A 14127-nucleotide genomic window follows, 5' to 3' on the forward strand; every position below is an offset into this window, starting at 1 on the left:
CGCCGAGTCCCGTCACGCGCCGGGACAGCCGCGTGCGCAGCGCAGCGGTCCTTCCTCTTCCGGGTCGGCGCCCGCCGTGTACCGTAAGGAGCCGCGGCTTTCTGGGGCGCTACTCGAAGTGTCCCTTTTCGCCAGAGCCGGGGACTGGAGGGGTGGGGGGAGAGAAAGCGCGTACGGGCGCGAGGCGCTTCCGGCCCGCGTTCCGCCCAGATCCTGCGTTGGGCCTTCCCCAGCAACGCCGGCGGCTTATGCGCATGCGCAACCAGGCGGTGCCGCCGCCGGGAGCACGCGCAGTGCGGGTCGGGGCGCGCGGGGGCGGGGGCGGAGCCCGTGGGTCACCGGTTGAGGGACACGGCGGTTAAGTGCGTCCTGTCTGTGTGTGACGCCGGGAACTCGGTATCCGTAATGAGTCCTTTCTCGAGTCATGAAAGGTTGACGTGGAGTAATTGTGAGGGGGCTTTGTTTTACTTGCTGCTTTGGCAAAGCTGCAAAACGAGTCTTGCCCAAATCCCACGGATTCATGCCGAGCATATGCACTGGATCCAGTAGTCAAAATACTGATGTTTGGAATTTAACTCTCCTGTCATGATTTGTAGGTCATGTGTTGGTTCGTAAAGTGGCGTCTTTAGTATTAATCAGAATTTACTGCATATAATAGAATCATTTTTGCAATGTCTCTCTAGGAGAAAGGAACCAGAGTTTTGGCTTATGGCTGCTCCAGGAAGGGTGGCAGCTTTCCGTCTGCCTCCCCTGCCAACGATTGGAGAGATTATTAAACTCTTTCGCCTTAAAGCACAGAGACAACTTTCCCAGAACTTTCTACTGGATTTGCGATTGACAGGTTAAATACTTTCTTCTAATATTTTTGGCTAATAACACATGCCCCAGTTTTCTTCAGAATCCACACTACGGTTAAGGAGATATTTGCATAATAACGTCTGCAGACTAATGGCTGCTCAATGGGAAGCCTTTAAAGACTTTTTTTAAAGTTTAGCTTAGAGAAATTTATCTGAATTTTAGCTTAGACAAATTGTTTTTACTTGTTATTGCCTCAAAAATAGGTTTATTTGTAAGTTATAATTTTAAGGTGAAATTACATTCCTATATAATATGTGGGTTATTGGCTGAAGTGCAAAAATCCAAGCCTTTTACCATTAGGGTGCTATTATAGTTCATAAATTTAATTTAAAAATTAGCGTTTTTTCGGATTATTGTGTGTCAGGGAAAGTACTATAACTCATTGTGCAACTTAGTTTGCTGTATGCTGTGGTTAGGAAGGTAATTTGTTTCAGTTTATCAGAAGTGTTGTAGCTTTTGAACCAGTTACATTGTTCTGAACAATTCGGTTTTCTCCAGCTTCATGTCAGCAGTGGGGGACAAAGCTGGCACTGTTCAGTCAGTGGTGGGTGTCTTTACTGGCCTAGTGGTGGCTGGGTTTTGCAGTAACAAATTCGGTACAGCTTCATGTAGCTAATGATTTAAATACATTTGAAGATTCAGGCTGATAAAAATTCAGAACATGAAACTCAGTTCCACTTCCTGAAAAACTGAACTCTTACCCCGGAATAAAAATTCTGCATGCATTTTAGTAAAGCCTTACAAGTAGACAAGTCTTCAGATATTTCTTATTTTTATTGCATACATAATAAATTGTGGAGTGAGAATCATAATTCCTGTCAGCATCTTCTCTTCCATGCGTACTCAGGATCCCTTTGTTTCATTGCCTATACTTTTAATCTTTGTTTTAGTCCTTAATCTGTCTTCTTTCCTGGCTGTAATACCTTCCAGTGTTGTATCCTTCCACTTATGTATAGGTATTCTTTCCTCACCTTTCAGCTGTCCCACTTTGTATAACTACCAGTTGCATGTGTTCCAACTCTTAATTTAGTCCAGTTCCTCCGTCATAAAATTGTTCTGTACATATTATAATCTTGATAGAGCTTCACTCTATTTTTCTTACTTAAATTTCCTTGAAATAGAGATACCATAAGTAACGTAATTTTATAAGGACGAGGAGTGATACTTTAAGACGTTGAACACAAGTGCTTGTTTGCAGCACAATAATACTGCTAGCTTACAGATGAGTAATACTGTCTTTTTATTTGATTCTGTAATGAGCACAATATATACTAAAGACGTTAAACTAAAAATAGTCTTTTTTAAATAGTTCAGTGTATCTCGTAGTATGAAAGAAATCTGAAATTCTGTGCAGGCTAGCGGGTGTGCGATCATTTAACTGCGATGTATCACTGTGTGTGTCTGTCCTGAGATAAGCACACCTGTGCTTTAACAATAAACAATTACTTTATCTTAGTGAGTTGGATCTTCTGGAAAATAAAGGCTTAGTATGTTCTCTGTGTCTTGCAGACAAGATAGTGAAACAGGCTGGTGAGCTGAAAAATGCCCACGTTTGTGAAGTGGGCCCTGGGCCAGGAGGAATTACCAGATCCATTCTCAGTGCTGATGTTGAACAACTCCTTTTAATTGAAAAAGATGCTCGATTTATTCCAGGATTGCAGGTATTAAATAGAGAATAATTTTTATAAATGTATCCACAGCACTGAATAAGAACATTTCAAGAACACAGAAAGGTTCCAAGTGTCTTGTTAAGATCTCAGCATTAAAAATAGTTTTGGTTCAGTGGCTTAAACCAGAGCTATAATTTGCTTGAATATGAAGATACACAGTGTAGCAATTAATTGCTCGTACTTTCTCATAGCTCTTCAGGACCTGATCCTGCAACTGAATTAATGCCAAGGCCTGTTAGTTTTTTTTGAGATTGAGAGGTTTTGGGTGCATTTCACCATGCAGGTAAAATTGTAGTAAAAGGATGAACTTAATGTCCTTTGGTCTTAATTTTCATTTTAATGCTAATAATTAAGTTTTATAGAATTGGGAAAGCATATCTTCAATTAATACAGTCCAGATATAAGAATAAAGCAAACATTTATTTTACATTTTCAAGAAAACACTCAAACTTTCTTCCTTTCTTTTAAAATTGGTATAAGTTCACAAGTCATTGTGACATTTTTCAAATTCCATTTACTTGTGGTGTTATTAAGTTTCCATGTTTATGGAAATCGGCTGTATAAATCTAGCAAGAAAAACAGAGCACAAAATATTAAAATTTGACTATTTTCTTATGCCTATGAAGTCTCAGATTAGAGCGGTTCAAAGGGCTTTCCTTATATTGCCCTGTGTCTTTTGCACTAAATCGGCATTTAAATAAATAGGTGGTTCACTTGAGAACTGCTACCATTTCTTTGTACGACAAAAACAATGTAAGGTATGGATGAATCCTGGAACCCGAATGTGCATGTAACTATGTCTTTTTAGGTTAGCCATTGATAACTCACACTATGCCATCTTTACCTTATGAAGTATGAAACCTTCATGTTTTCACTTGAGTGGGGTCAAATCTGCATTTTTATTCTCGATTTCAAATTCTAGATTTTGAGAACTGGTTTGGGACTGAAGAGGATTTTAAATGAAAAGACACTTGCTTTAGTTAACAGAACTTTTTAAGTAACTTGGACATTTTTTCTGATCTCCCAAAATGCATCCACTTCAACAGATTTGTCTGAATAAACTATACTTTCCAGGGTCTATAATGAGCTTTTGGTATGTAATTATCTTTACTATTCAAATGAAGTAATGTTTGTTATTTTTAATTAGCAATCTCCTCACAGTAGAAATGAATGTCTGAGGTTATTGAACATAGAGACGGTATAACTTGGTAATGGTGAATGTGAATAAACAAGAAATGCATTGCATCCATTTCTGTTAAATTTGGTATTCTTTTTTTCCCTACAAGTAAGAAGATACATAACACTGAGTCTTTCTGTTCTGATAATGTGGATTGTAATACCTATTTTTTTCTGGATTCTCATTACAAACTACCAAAACCAGATGCTCATAAAAGGGTTGAGATTTTAATAAGACAAAATGTCAGAAATTAAAATAACAATTGAGGACTATTACTTAAAAATGTCTCTTCATTTAAAATCACTGATGCAAAGCATACAGCATTTTTCATTGACTGCTTTCCAAGCCGTGGTCTCTATTGCAAAACTGAAGTTCGGATTCTCTTGACTGCAAAACTGAATTACAGTGAAGAACGTATGTGTCCAGAGTTGAAGTTTACACAAGCTGAGAGTCTGCCAGTGTTCTGTCTCCCTCTTAAAAAATCATAGCCGCCCTATGCCACATGCCCTAGTAGTTTTTAGACTGGAAAGATTTATGAGGAGAGAAAGGGAGCAAGAGAGAGTATCGAATATGAAGTGATTGCAGGAACACCATTTTATTTTTTAAACTATGCCCCTTGTGTTTCCTTTGTACCCTTTTGGTTGTGTGTGAAGAATGAGAGGATCTGTATGATGGAACACTCTTGGCTGCTGTCCTTAGTGCACAGCAGCTCCTGGAACTGTGCTAGCTGCACACATTTTCCCTTAAAATGGAAAAAGCTTCAATGGGTTTCCAGTTATTTTGAGTTAAAAATATATGACTGATATTCTGTTTACAAATTAAATGCAGTTCTCTTTTATGTCGTGTGGTATTCAGTCAACCCCAAACTCTTTTTGACATGAAAACCATTATTAAAAAATTGACACTATTTTCTAACTTTATTTATCTTACATTATCTTTCATCCTGCTGTAGCATTTATAATAGCATCAAAGAAAGATTTGACAAATAGGAATTTGTATGCCATATAATTGCTAGTGTAATGCTGAAAAATCCATTAAGTGGTTTGGAATTGAGGTTAGCTTTGTTTTTCTGTTTGCTAGTAATTGCACTTAAAACATGTAGGAACACTTAGTTTTTAGTTAAGCTTTTATTTTAGCACTCTATGCAAAATTTCGTTATTCTGATAAATAAAAACCCCAAACTTTTACTCAAAAAAATTTCACACAGATATTTTGTGAACAGTATGAGAAAGCAGCACTTTCCTTTGGCTTAGAGACCGATGAAAGCTGTTTGTGCCCCTGAGCATATAAGCATCATTCTGACTGAAGATGGAACTAGCAGTGGTGAGCAGTTTATTTCAGCAGTTAGGCCACTGGCACTTAACTGTTTATGGGTTTGGATTTCTGTGCAAAAGCAAAATTGTTCGGTAAGCCATTTCTCATTATTCTGATGTAGGATCAATAAATAACCCCAAATGTCATCTTTGAAAAAGTTGTCTTTGCTTTTGAATTGTGCTGTTTGTGTGTAGTTTCATAGAGAAAAGATTAGCACAGCATTAAAACAAAAATTAACTAATTTTGATTTTGGGAACTGACATCAGAAATTAAAGAATTGGTTGTCAAACCACAACTAGTTCTGACTTAAGATAAGGTGCAGAAGTGGGCTGGAGAAGCTGACAACAGTGGATTTTATAATGTCTAGAAAGACAGAAATTTTTGAGATTTTTCTCTTCTGCTAGGTACTCATTGCCTCTTTTGGGGAAATTCCTTGGTTTTTAATGTTACAAGTGTAAACTACTACAGGGAATCTCTTTCACCTTTTTCACGTAAAAAGAAAAATGACTGAATATTTTTGTAGTGTTATATCACATATGACTAAAATTGGATGGCTAGTGATGATGATGATGATAGGCCCTAAAGCTGTGGGGAAGACAGGATAAACAACACGAGCCTTGTTTCACAGGTGATGGATCTAAAAACTTTTCAAAACCTGCTGCGTTTTCTTAAATCAGATGGGGTCCTGCTAGTGGCCTGTTGTTCTTAATTGTTGTTGTTGAAGAGACTCTTGGCAGTCTTTTCAAGTTTGAATTTCCTTTAAAGATTTCTACAGCTGTGAATAGTGTTTACACAATTGCACATTAAACATTTTTCTAGTGTTTACTTTTTGAAAGTGAATACTAACTGATGGTGTACTCAGTTTAAACTCCTATTGTGCTTTGAAGATAAAAATACAGCAATGGTTTCATTCCTGTTGTGGCTGAAACTGGAAATCAGTTTGGTTAATACTCGCTGTGAATTCTGCTTGCTTGCTTATAAACAGATGTTATCTGAAGCAGCTCCTGGAAAAGTGCGCATCGTTCATGGAGATATCCTGACCTATAAGATGGAGAAGGCTTTTCCAAAGCACTTAAAAAAGGACTGGGAGGATGGTTAGTATCTGCATTTGGTTTATTTCATTTTTTAGGGCTTCTGAGTTAGTGTGATGATAAAGTTGAATTTCACTCAGTGCAAGTTACTCTTTTCTGGTACATTTTGAAGATAAGGAAAGGCAACCTAACTTTTTTTTGTCCCTAGAAGGAAACAGAATTGTCTTCCTATTCTAAGACAAAACAGTGGAATTGGTATGACATTGACCTTAGCCAACAGTGTGTAGCTTTGCAGTTATTAATCTTAGAGCATCTTGACTGTACAATAACAACTCATGGAAAGTGTAAAAGCTGATCAAATGGTATACTTAACTTCTTCCTCTTTTTGAAGAAGCCATAAATGACCACTGCTGTTGTTCCACTGAAGAATTTCTGCATTTGCTTTGAAATTTTTGGAAAATTTGTCCTCAAAACCTAGTTTTCGCATTGTTTTGGTTCCAGCTGAATGTCTTTGGCAAAAGTATTTGGATTTGTGTGGTTTTGGGTTTTTTTAAATCTGGCTTTCCAATGGGACACTGTTTCAGCCACCTTTTAGAACATGTAATATTATTAGATAAATCAGAGATGATCTCCCAGTCCCCTTTTCCAAATTTCTAAATTTAAGGTACAGTCGTTCTTTGCACTACCTGAAGAGCAGTAAACTGCTTTCTGACTTAGGACATGAAAGACCATGGCACATTATGTTCACCTCAAAAAATTCCATGCTGTATTTGCCCAATGCAAAAGGTAAGTGCTTCACAGAACAAAACTATGATCAAATGCACGTATGAGAGTGTAATGCAGTTTGTAAAAATTTACCTTTCTTGAACATACAGTCGTTGGTTTTGGATCTGACTGATTAGAGTGTATATCTTCTCTGTTATTGCCGTATGAAAATCTGAAAGACTAATGGTTTTAGAAAGGTGCTTAGCCATCTCTGATATATGTGTAATATCACAAATATGCTAGAAATATCACAGCCTAAAAAGTGCATGGTAAGTAAAGTGTGCCAGAAAAACAGCTTGAATTTTATACTATCATCTGTTTATTCATGTTATTAAATATTGTAGTATCTAAGAAACTTGCTTTTGGTTTTTGTCCACCTCCTGCTGCACTCTTGTTTCCACATAAGGATCCCTGCATTGAAATGAAATGCCTGCATTGTGTTGTACAACACGTGTGTATACTGATATGATCCATAATTGAAAAATAAGTATCACTTCTTATGGCCAAGTCCTGCACTTTTAGCACCTTTTGGTTTCAGAGGGCTCTATACAGAAGGAGAGCTCTATCCAGTATGAGTTAGGTGGTTGATTTGGGGGTTATTAAGACTTTGTAAAATGCCCCTGGTAGGAATGTGTCGGACAGAAATATGAGTATGGCTATTTACTCTGTACCTAATAATCATAGTTTAAAATGACAGAAATGCTGTTGGAGCTTTGCTGTTGTTACAGCTTTGCTGTTGTAAAGTAGCTCAGCTGAAATTTACCAATCAGCTGAAAGTCATCTGAAAGCTACTGATTTATTCAAATGTAAATGAGAACCAAACCTAACCACTTTTTTCCAAGTAATTACTGAGATTAGTAACACAGTTTTGTTAGTGTAAGATAAGTATAAATGGAAAGGCATAATTTCAGTGTGGCATGATAAAAATTGGTTTCATATTTTAAGTCTAGTTTGATAGGCACGTACTTTTGTGTTATTTCTTGGCAAAATCTTATCAAAACTTTTTGACAGTTGTTTTTCTTCCATCAAATGTCAACAGAACCACCAGATATACACATCATTGGGAATCTGCCCTTTAGTGTTTCTACTCCTCTAATCATCAAATGGCTTGAGAATGTTTCGAAAAAGGATGGACCTTTTACTTATGGCAGGACACAGATGACACTGACTTTTCAGAAGGAAGTTGGGGAGGTAAGATTTTAGCATCTTCCCAAAGTTGTACAGATGCTAAATTGAACAAAAATTTGTTTACATGCAACCTTTTGTTTAAAACTGCAAACAGAGTCGGCTTTAAAAAGAGAGGAAAGGGTTGGTTTGATTTTTAGTTTATATGGCTGTAAATCACAAATTTTGGTGTTGAGTTAATCATCTGCTCTGATCCTTTCACAAGCACATAATTATTTTTTTTAATGTCTTACGGAAGGATATATTTCCTTGAGGTACTCTGTCCTTTTCTGAAGTCTGAGTTCTTTGACATGAATGAATTGCACAACACTCTTCTGATTTTAAATATCTTTCTTCTCTCACAGTCATTCATGTGCCATTTCATCAGTCAGTTTTTCCTTACCTTTCATTCATCTTGAGAAATACACTTACATTTATTTCCTTTGTCCTCTTTATTAAACACATTTTTTTAAAAAACACCTTCCTTGAGATAAGGAAAAATGGAAAGTTAGCATTATTCCCACTTGTGATTAAACACTTAAAGCGTGAGATACTTGATATTAGAATTATTAATGTATTGCTACCATTCTTATGTGTGTAAAAAGGCATCAATTGAGTTTACTTGTGTCACCACAAGTCCTAGGGAAAATTGAGATTCTACTTTGTATTAATAGTTATTTTCTTAAAGAAGGCCAGACTGATCTGTGATGCAGTATTAATGCTAGATCAATTGATACTAGGTTGACTTATTCCGCAATGCTTTTAGACTTAACAGTTTATTTCTGTTGTCATTGTATGAAATGTAATAACAGAGACTGGAAGGCTTTTTGCTTTGTATGTATGGAAGTGGTCTGGCTTCTCACATGCATCTCGCTTTTAAAAAGGTAAAACGAAATTGCGCGTCAATCTGAAAACTGAATTTCCATCTAATTACTCCAGTGTTTGTAAATACTGGGTTTTCTCTGTGCAGCCTAAATGTGTATGTTGTTTTAATTTTATTTTTCAAAGTAAAAATTTGAATCAGAAAATTTTGCTCTGCTTTTTTTCCAGCACGTAAATTAGTCATAATGATATATGAAAGTGCCATGTCTGCTGTCGTTTTTTGGGGTCAAAGAAAAGCATATTGTTCTGTCTTTACTTTAGCTTTGCCATCAACATTCAAGACAGGTAGTGAAGTATTTCCAGTAGGTGGCTCTAAAGACGCTGGGGACAAACATTTGGTATGAAATAAACCAGATTTCTTGATTCAGTTCTGGGCTCATGTTTCAGGCATTAAAAAATCCAGATATATTTTCCAGAAGGACTTCATGTCATATGGGATTAGATCTTGTTGCAAAACATGGCTCATGGACCGTGATGTAAAATGCAATGTGATGATGGGTAAGATGCGTAGTTTTGTGACAGCAGTAAAAAAATTGACCTAACACTGCATGAGAGCACTCTGTACTTTATATAGCAGTAACCATCTGCATACATCATTGGTGACACACAGATTATAGTGCTTCTGCTCCCAGCATAGCTCAATTAGATGCCAAATACCATGCATGCTTAAGTTCTTGTACTTAGAACACTGAGAAGTTAGAAACACTAAAAAATTGAGTCAGCTGTTCAAGGTCATGCAATGAAATTAATGTTAACTGTCGTTGAGTTTACATTCTGGGGTCTCTTGATTCTTGTTCAACATCAGTTGAAACAGAGGCTTTCCTTTGAAGACAAAATCATTCATAGTTTTTGGTTTACATTTCCATTATTGATCTGATATCATGAAAGAACATTGTTCGAAAGAGACTACTTGATTTTATGATTAGGAGAAAGAATGATAATTAAGATCCATGCCTTTTCTCCAGACCCTCTGGAGTTGCTTACGTTAACCATCGTTATTTGGCACATACAGTACCAGGAAGGAGAGAACAGTGTAATGCACATAATAATGAGTTGGTACTGATACTTTATGTATCTGTGGATTTATAGTCTTGAAGGGGAAATGTCTTATACTCAAAAATTTGGGGTCCTCCTTGGATGTTTCTAAGCTAAGAGCCTAAGTATCAAAGAAAGTCTATGTATATGCCATAAGCTCAGCAAAAGGGTAAGATGCTGTCATGGAATAGAGTGATGTGCTTTGTAATTGATTAGAATAACTTGATATTCACAGTAAGAAAGTAAAGCAATAGGCTTTTTTATTTATGATCAGACTTTGTTTTGCTAGTATAACAGGGAGAAAATAACCTTTGCCTTTCTTGCTGGTTGTATTTCTTGCTTTTCTGTTTCCTTGTAGCACAGCAGTGTTGGTGTGAGTTATGTCAGTATAGACCTACTACTGCAGCCCACTCTGTTCTGATATGATTTAATTAAATGGATTAAAGCTGATAAGAACCAGCAGTTATGTTATATGCTAAATTCTGAGGCCTGTTGAGGAGGATAAGGCCAAACATCTACAGCAGTAAAATAGCACTCTTGAGTTTCAAGCAGATCATTTTGTTTCTCTGTAGTTTACACCTGTAAAATTATTATTTACTTTGTGGGTAAAAATTTTTACCTTACCGCAAATTCCTCAATGCTTCATCTTAAACCTGCCACCTAGGCCAGGTAACTTCCCAGCCCACTTCCTTCAGAATGACTCTTATTTCAGTTTGAATAGGAGATCTTTGTCAGTCTCTAATTTTGAGTAGAACTGGGCAGATGGTAGTTGGGAAGTGAGGAGCTAAACTGTTTGATAACTAGAAGAGAGGTGTGTTAGAACAGCTGAATACTTAATTGTTTTGTATCTAACATTGCTGTCTATAACACCAGGCAAAAGGTGATAATAAAATAGGAAATAATTCTAATTTTTTGAGTGGCATGCATAAGAAAAATTGCTATTTTGTTTTCATAACTGATGTAGGTGAAATATAAATACTTATGTTCTAAAAAATTGCCTTGTTTGGCAAAAAGTGGCTTGTGTACTTATGTTAAATACTCCTTTATTTGATCAGCTTTGCCAGTCTAATTCTTCATGTAGGTTACTTCCTGTGTCAGATTTTGCAGATTCATTTATAATGAGGTTTTAATATGTATTGATTTAAAGCACAATTTCATGGTACAGCTTTTATTGGAGAACAAAAGAAATAGCTGTTCCCAAAACACAAAATCACAGAATATACCACATTGGAAGGAACCCACAAAGATCAGGTCCAACCCTGCACAGGACCATCCCCAAGACTCACACACACCATGTGCCTGACAGTATCATCCAAACGCTTCTTGAACTCTGTCAAACTTAGTGCTGTGACCACTTCTCTGGGGAGCCTGTTCCAGTGCCCAACTACCCTCTGGGTGAAGAACCTCTTTCTGATATCCAGCCTAAACATCCCTTGACACAACTTCAGGCCATTTCAGGGTGGTTGACAGTGAGCAGCATCAGAAGAGATGTCAAGTATCACCTTGATTGTATTCCAGGTTAGGCTTATGAATCTTTTCTTTTGCTTCATGCCTTGCTAAAGTTTTAATAGTAGATGCAAAAATGTTACCTAGTTAGCTGAGTTGCAGCATGATTTACTTAGAGTATTTTCAGGTGCTATCCATATTTAGAAGTAGGGACAAAGAAAATTTTGACAACTGAGATTCAAAACATACAAATATAAGCCAAGTATGGAGACAAACTTTTTAACAAGGCCTGTTGTGATAGAACAATGGTAATGGTTTTAAACTGAAAGAGGGTAGATTTAAATATAAGGAAGAAGTTTTTTACAGTGAGGGTGGTGAAACACTGTAACAGTGTTTCTGTTGAGAGAGGTGGTGGATGCTGCATCCCTGGAAACATTCAAGGTCAGTCAGGGCGAGGCTCAGAGCGTCCGGATCTAGCTGATGATGTCCCTGCCCATGACTAGATGACCTGTGTATGTGTGCCATGCAGGTATGTTCCTGCTGATGTGGTTGAACTGGTTTAAGATGTTACTGCCCAGAGGTTGCTGATGTTAAGTTATCCCTTCTGTAGCTGAGATGCAGGAGCAACACTTGTTGCTAGGTGGATTTTTTGAGAGAAGTAAAGGTTGGCTTGTTTGAATTGGCATTGGAAGGACTACAAGTGTTGCCATTAGGTCAGTTTCGTTTCCACTGTGGAGGTTAAGGAAGCGCATATCTTATGCATTGTTAGACTTTGCAGTCTGGGTTTTTTTCAGAGAATGATAATGATAGTGGATAGGTTTTTATTTTTTTTTTCTTACTGCATTTCCTCTGAAACAGCAATGAGGCTAGTTTTAAATGCTGGCATATGCAAAAAGAATCACTGAGCTTTCTTTCCAAAAAGTCGTTGAAAAGTATTTATTTGCTCTGTGCTGAACTGCCTTTCAGAAGAGTTGTTTAAAAAAACGAGAATCTTCAGCAATAGGCTTAGTTTTATTTTTCAGGGATATATTTAATAAGTATGGCAGCATTTCATGAGTAGGCTTTTTATATGAAACTACATGATGTACAGATGTTACCGGATATGCAAATTGGGGTTTAGTTTTTGGGTTTTATGAGGTGGTGGTAAAGAAGAACAGGAATCTTCAAAATTCTCTTTCTGCAGAGTTAGTGTAATGTCTTATCATTTGAGACTTGTTTTTTGTGTTTAAATCTTGTTTGTGCTAGCAAAGCACATAAAATGTATTTCTTGCCTGGTCACAAAAATGTAGAAAACCTCTGACCAGGCTAGTATTTTAATAGTCTTTGTAAAAAAATTCTTGGGAAAATCAGAGAGTTACTAAATTGAGCTTTATGTATTAAATGCTCTCATGTTAGGCATTCTAAATTTATGTAAAGTAAATGCAGCTTCCTTGCAAATATTGTAAGTGTAGACCAGCTAATAATGAAGAAATTTTGGTTTCTAGCTGATCTTGAGTTTATGGAGCTTTGCTTCATCTTGAAGAAGAAAAAAGGTAGTAATATTTGATACAGAAACAATGGAAGGAAAGGATGCAAGAGTACTGTCAGATGGTGTAATGTTTGTTCTGAATCCTGCAGTCAGAATAGTTTTAGTTTTCTCCTGTGTCCATACAAAATTCTTTTGGCATACATTTAGTTCTGCAGAAGTTCAAGGAGCTCCTTTTCATGTGCATTTGATTGCAGTTCTAATGTTGTGAATCAGCATGGTATCTTAGTGAAATGCTGCTATATCGGAGAAAAAAACTCTAGATCAACCAGGCATACAATTTGATGTGAGTTCTTAACTATTAACTAGTGTTGGTTTTTTTAATTTGATTATACTGATAATTAGGTTTTAATGTAACTGATCCCTTGGTCAATTCAGTATCACTGATACACATGTTTTGGTTCTCCCGTAGAGGCTTACAGCTAATCCAGGAGGTAAACAACGTAGCAGACTGTCCATTATGGCTCAGCATCTCTGCAGTGTTGAAAACTGTTTCATAATTCCAGGTGAAGCTTTTGTTCCTAAACCAGAGGTAAGTTTTGCTGTATTTATATGGGGGTTTTTTGTTAATTTGTCAGTCAAGCAATGTATCTCATTTTGAGTAAGGAACACAGTTGACTACTCCATTTCAGCATCTCCATGCTATGAAGTGGAGTGATGTGAAATTCCTGTAAACGAAGTGTGCTTACTCTTGAGAAGTTGCTTTTCTTTTTGGTTCCTCAGAATTTGGCTTTGACCTTCAAACCTGTCTGCAAGATCAGCGTACTTCTTTGGGTGTTTGTGGAGAGGGAAATTAGGATTTAATGGCGGGATAGTCTGCTACTATTGTAGCATTTTTAGAAAGCCTGCTGTTTTACATTTTGCATTTATAAACAGTTTGGGAATTGTGCCTAGAGAATTTGATGGGTGTTTTGAAAGACTGCTTTTAATTTGTCATCTTTGACAAAGATCTCTAATTTTACCATGTTTATAAATCTTTGTTTCACCATAGTCATCTTTAGTATATTATACTCCCTCCTGTTTGCTATAGCACTTTGTCACCTATATCCCTTTGCCTGTTTAAAAAAGTAACCGTCTTTTCTACTTCCTATCTGTTGTCCTCTTATCTACTGTCACTGGTTTTTATTAATAGACATATGATTACAGGAATCAAAAATTAATAAATTAGTCTTATTTTGGACAAGAATGTTTTTTTGGTTTGATTTTTGTAAAAATTTGTGCCTGACGTTAAGTGAGGTCTGTTTCCCCTGAATGCATTTG

General features: G+C 36.7%; 1 protein-coding gene across 5 annotated transcripts in view; it reads left to right on the forward strand.

The window, feature by feature from the left end:
• The window catches only part of TFB1M (transcription factor B1, mitochondrial), a 27027-nt gene continuing 12900 nt past the window's right edge, over positions 1-14127 (forward strand). Inside the window, exons 1-6 of one of the 5 annotated variants that reach the window (XM_027631113.1) lie at positions 1-83; positions 684-841; positions 2368-2519; positions 6005-6113; positions 7855-8006; positions 13280-13399. In XM_027631113.1, the coding sequence (XP_027486914.1) occupies positions 709-841; positions 2368-2519; positions 6005-6113; positions 7855-8006; positions 13280-13399 (666 nt within the window). In that variant the 5' untranslated portion in view covers positions 1-83; positions 684-708. The other 4 variants (XM_027631117.1, XM_027631126.1, XM_027631136.1 and 1 more) reach the window with 4 other exon arrangements.

This window comes from Corapipo altera, unplaced genomic scaffold (assembly GCF_003945725.1).
Source record: "Corapipo altera isolate COAL_440 unplaced genomic scaffold, ASM394572v1 2b, whole genome shotgun sequence".
Taxonomy (NCBI): domain Eukaryota; kingdom Metazoa; phylum Chordata; class Aves; order Passeriformes; family Pipridae; genus Corapipo; species Corapipo altera.